At 29.0% G+C, this 5,389-nt stretch overlaps 1 protein-coding gene across 1 annotated transcript; it reads left to right on the top strand.

Annotated features, from left to right (window-relative positions):
* Positions 1-1,878: 1,878 nt before the first annotated feature.
* LOC120067340 (cytochrome P450 76T24-like) lies at positions 1,879-4,007 on the top strand. The gene is made up of 2 exons (XM_090308754.1): positions 1,879-3,023; positions 3,212-4,007. Exons 1-2 carry the CDS (start codon positions 2,079-2,081, stop codon positions 3,830-3,832), a joined length of 1,566 nt encoding a protein of 521 aa, XP_090164880.1. The 5' UTR covers positions 1,879-2,078; the 3' UTR covers positions 3,833-4,007.
* The last annotated feature ends 1,382 nt before the right edge of the window (positions 4,008-5,389 follow it).

The following is a 5,389-nucleotide window of genomic DNA, read 5'->3' as shown; positions in this document are numbered from 1 at the left end:
ATAGGTATATCTAAACCAATTTTATTTGTTCATTTTTGGAAGATAAAACTATTTATGAATGAGTTTGAAAATATACGTTAATATAATTCAAACTTTTTTTTTTTTTTTTTTTGTATTTTAAGAATATATAATTAGTTAATAATTACTTATAAATAGAAATAATACCATATTTGTATAAAATAAAATAACAATAAATAGTTTTTTAAACATGTAAAATTCATTTTATTTAAGATATTAATTTTCTAAATTATTTAAGTTTGTAATACCAAAAATACATATCTAGCTAATACAAAATTAAATAATTTAAAAAATTAATATCTATTTAAGCTATTTTTTATTTTAAATTTTTCTAATTCAACCTTCCATATCATTCTTTTTTCCTATCAAAGATTAATCAATTCAATAAAATAAAAAAAAAAACAAACCAAACGAAACAAATAATATAAATAATATTTTATCGTTTTTAAATTTGTAACTTTTATTTCAATTACATCATATGTATTTTAATTTTATTCATAAATTTTTTTCAACCTCTTTCAATATTTTGAAATTTAAGGTCAAATATATTAGTAATTTAACTTAATGAAAATATTTTTTTTCAACAATTTCTAATTTATTTTATTTTAAATTAACCTAAAACTAATACATACAGTTTTGGTAACTATTTTTTTATTACTAAATTTATGTTAAAAACTTACTATTCAAACTAATGAAATATATATTTGTTCAATATCCAAATTTCATCATAAAAATTTGAATTATAATAAATTTTATTCATGTGCGGCATATCTTAATAGTATCTTAATAGTGATTAAGGGAGAATTTGTAACTTTTCTCTTTCACCATAAATACTCTTTTGCTCTCACACTCACACCCATGCATACTTTTCTAGGTACATTTCACACCGATTTTCCCCCCCTTTTTTTTTTTTTTTTTTTTTTTTTTTTTCCATTTAATTTTACATTTCTATTTTACTATTATATTACTCAACCATTCATATTTCACATCATTTCTTACTTTTTTTTTTTTTTTACATCTACTTTCTCATGTCATTTCTTTTTATTTTTATTTTACATTTTTTTTTATCATTAGATATTTCAACGATTATTATTTTGTCCTCAAATTCTTTGTTTTGACTACTATTCTCTTTGTTTCGAATGAATTTTTTATTTAAAAAAATCAAACAAAGAAAAATAGTTGTCCAATCAATAAAATCCCATAATATTTTAGAAGATAAACCTTTGTTTCAACATTTTTTCCAAAAACAAAAAAAAATCTAAGTGTATATTGATATAGATAATTTACTTTTCTCAAAATTATTTAAAATTATCAATGAAAATATATTTATCCATTTTATTTCTTTAATTAAATTTAAACTTCATGTCTAATATTTACAAAAAATTATATTTGTTATACCATTTATATTTTCCTCTATAAAATTATATTTCAAACATTTTCAACTATATCCAACACATTTCATATTTATTATAAATTAATTAAATAAATCGTACATATAGTGATATAGTCTTAGTCATTTTATCTCTTTCATTATTTTAAAATTTTACGTTAGATATTTATACTATTTAAATTAAATTAAAATTATATTTATTAATTCTCTCCATTCTTTTTTTAAAAAAATAAGATTTAATAATCAAATTGATCAGAAAAATATGAATCAAAATTTTAGAATTAGCAAACATGACCAAAATTAATTAATTAATAATTAACTCGATTAGAGAATTCAATTTGTGATATGTTTGATAATGGTTCTAAGATGGTTAAATTTTTGTTGATAGACAAAGAAAAAAAAAAAAAAAGAAGTATTCGAATGTCAAGGGTACATAATTCAAATCCCCACTCTATCTTAAATTTCAACGTACCACACATTTCTAATTTAGTAAGGAAATGTGGATAAAAAAAAAAATGACATACACACACCACATATTTCTTCATCGACAAATATATACTATCTCAAAAAAAAAAAAAAAAAAAAAAAAAAAAATCTACCTTTCTTTCTTAATAAGCAGAGAGTAAAGCCCCTGTTTCAGTCTCAATTCTCATTCTTTCTCCATTCCTCCATGGAACCCACTTCCAATTTTCTTCAAACTCTAATTCATTCTCTCAATTTCTTTGATCCCAATTACCAAACCCACTTTCTTGTCACCCTTTTCGCCGGTTTTCTACTTCTTTTTTATGTCAAACTTTGGCGGCGGCACTTGCGGCTGCCACCGGGTCCCCCCGGCGTTCCTCTGCTCGGATATTTGCCGTTCCTAGACCCTGAACTTCACACTCACTTCACGGAATTGGGCCGAAAATACGGTCCAATTGTAAAGCTTCAATTGGGTGGAAAGATTGGTATAATCGTCAACTCACCCTCCGTGGCACGCGAGGTGTTGAAGGACCACGATATCACCTTTGCCAATCGCGACGTTCCTCAGGCTGGCCGAGCCGCCACGTACGGCGGTTATGACATAAGTTGGTCCCCATACGGACCCGAATGGCGAATGTTGAGAAAAGTTTGTACAATCAAGATGCTTAGTAACAACAGTTTGGACTCTTTCTATGAGCTCCGCCGTAGCGAGGTTAGAAACGCGGTGGCTCATTTGTACCGGCGAGCTGGGTCGGCGGTGAACGTGGGAGAACAGGCGTTTTTGACGGTTTTCAACGAGGTTACGAGCATGTTGTGGGGTGGGTCAGTGGAAAGGGACGAAATTAGGGATGACTTTGCAACTGAGTTTAGGAAAACGATTTCGGACATCACAGGGCTACTGGGTAAGCCTAATGTTTCGGACTTCTTTCCAAGCTTGGCCCGTTTTGATCTCCAAGGAATTGAGAAACAAATGCTTAAACTTGTCCATAAATTGGACACCATTTTTGAAAACATGATTGATGAGCGATTGAAAATGGCCAATGTTGATGAGAGTGCGAAGAAAAATGATTTCTTGCAGTTCTTACTTAATGTCAAAGATGAAGTCGATTCCAAAACACCTCTCACCATGGTTCAACTTAAAGCCTTGCTCATGGTAATAATTTTCTTCTACATATTTGAGTCCCTTTAAAAACAAATTCACAAAGAAACTAGAGAAATAGAAAAGAATTTCGTGCTTTTCTTTTCTTTATCTTATTCAAAGAAATCAGCTATCTTAAATACATAGTGGGCCTTTAAATTAATATTATGAAGTAAAATCAATGAAATTGGGTATGTGGACAGGATATGGTGATAGGTGGAACAGATACATCCTCAAACACCATTGAATTCGCAATGGCAGAGATAATGAAGAACCCAAAAGTTGCAGAGAAAGCCATTGAAGAACTAACTGCCGTGGTTGGAAAACAGAGCATCGTAGAAGAGTCCCATATACAGAGTTTGCCATATCTTAAAGCCGTAATGAAAGAAACCTTGCGTCTGCATCCAATTCTACCGTTGCTAGTGCCGCACTGCCCGAGCCAGACCACCATCGTCTCCAATTACACAATCCCAAAGGACTCTCGAGTGTTCATCAATGTCTGGGCCATTCAGCGAGACCCCAATCAATGGGAGAATCCATTGGAGTTCGACCCAGAGAGGTTCTTGGACGGTAAATTCGATTTCAGTGGGAGTGATTTCCGTTATTTCCCCTTCGGGTCCGGCAGAAGAAACTGTGCAGGGATAGCTATGGCAGAAAGAACGGTAATGTATTTGATTGCTACGCTTTTGCATTCTTTCGATTGGAAATTGAAAGAAGGTGAGAAGATTGAAATCGAGGAGAAATTTGGGATTGTTTTGAAGATGAAGAAGCCTCTTGTTCTCATCCCAACGCCCAGACTATCAGAACCTACTCTGTATCAGTAAGCAAATTGGCTTCTCCTTCTGCCATTGTCGTTCTTAACTCGGAGCTTTGCAAACTATACATATTTACTCCCATACTAATACGTACACGTGTATTATTAGATTAGGTGAAACTTCAAATTTTATATTTATCGTATGGATATTATTATAAAGGAAAGGTAAACCATGTTCATGGAAATTTGTCACATGAGATTGATATTTCGATATTTTCATGAATTTAATATTGGATCGATATTTTTACTATATTTTAAAAAGTTCACAAAACATAAAATATAAACAATAAGATGTCGATAATCTAAATATAATAGATATGTCAACTTTATTTATTTTTGACATTTTTTATTTTTATAACTTTTATGAAAATATCTTATTTTATTGAATATTTTTATCTTTTTGGCATTAGAAGCTATATACACGTATATACTCTCTAAATCTTTTTAGGACACTTCTCTCTAATATTTTATTTGTACAAGGTCAAACATGCCTATTATGAATGATAAAGATGTATGTAGATTTAGAGTCTCATAAAGGAGACCTTTGAAATAATAATCAATATTTTATTTACTAAATTATACTCAGAACTAACATACTTTGTAAAACTTTACAAGAATGTACTCCACCAGACACATTTTTTCATCTTACATGAATGAGCTCACTATTCAATTTTGTGGGGACAATAGCAGATTTTGAATAATAACAAAACTACTTTCTTTTTGTAAAAATGACAAAATAAATTAAAAAAACAAATAACTACGATTCGTAACAGTCAAAATTTCCCCCAGCCATGCAATGAATGCTACCACCTTATCAAAGATTCTTAAATGCATTCTAATTAAAATCACTTAAAATTATCAACATACTTTTAATGTGATGTAACACGTGTCAATAAATTTCCAAATTTAGAATCTAGCAGTTTATTTTTTAGTATCCTCCTTAAGCATATGATGTATAGATTTATTTTTCTTTAAAAATTTTACGATCAACAATTTTAGAAATTTGTTTTATATTGATCTACATTTGTTTGCATTGGATTACCCCATAATTTTGAGTTTTTTTTTATGTATATTCTTCTAAACGTCTCTCAAGATTTTTAATAAGGTATGTTATCTATCTTATTTTTTGTTCTCTTTTTTTCTTTTTTCTTCTTTTGAGGATTGTTCCTTATCTCTTTAAATATGATGTGTCTGGATTTAAAATACAGTCAATAATATTCTTATATATTATTTATTTTGATATAATATTTTTTTGCATTGGAAATTGGAACACCCCAATGCATTTGAGTTTTTTTTTTTTTTTTTTTAATTTAATTTAATTTAATTTTAATTACAGTTAACAATGTCGAATCAAAAGGTTTTATTTTTAGTATTATTGAATTCAAATTCGGAAAGATTTAGTTGAATTTGAGATTTCAATAATCACAAAACAAATTCAAAGACTCTCCATCTTTCGATTATCAATCTACACCATTGATATTTAGAAAACTTTATATGAAAAATCCACAATCCAAGAGTGATGAGATCGTCCATTAGCGGTGCTTCCTATCATTCTTTTGATAAAAAG

Source organism: Benincasa hispida, chromosome 12 (assembly GCF_027475165.1).
Source record: "Benincasa hispida cultivar pf3 chromosome 12, pf3_genome.v1.1, whole genome shotgun sequence".
NCBI classification, from domain to species: domain Eukaryota; kingdom Viridiplantae; phylum Streptophyta; class Magnoliopsida; order Cucurbitales; family Cucurbitaceae; genus Benincasa; species Benincasa hispida.
Note: the sequence above shows the minus strand (reverse complement) of the source record. Positions and strands in the feature narration are given on the sequence as shown.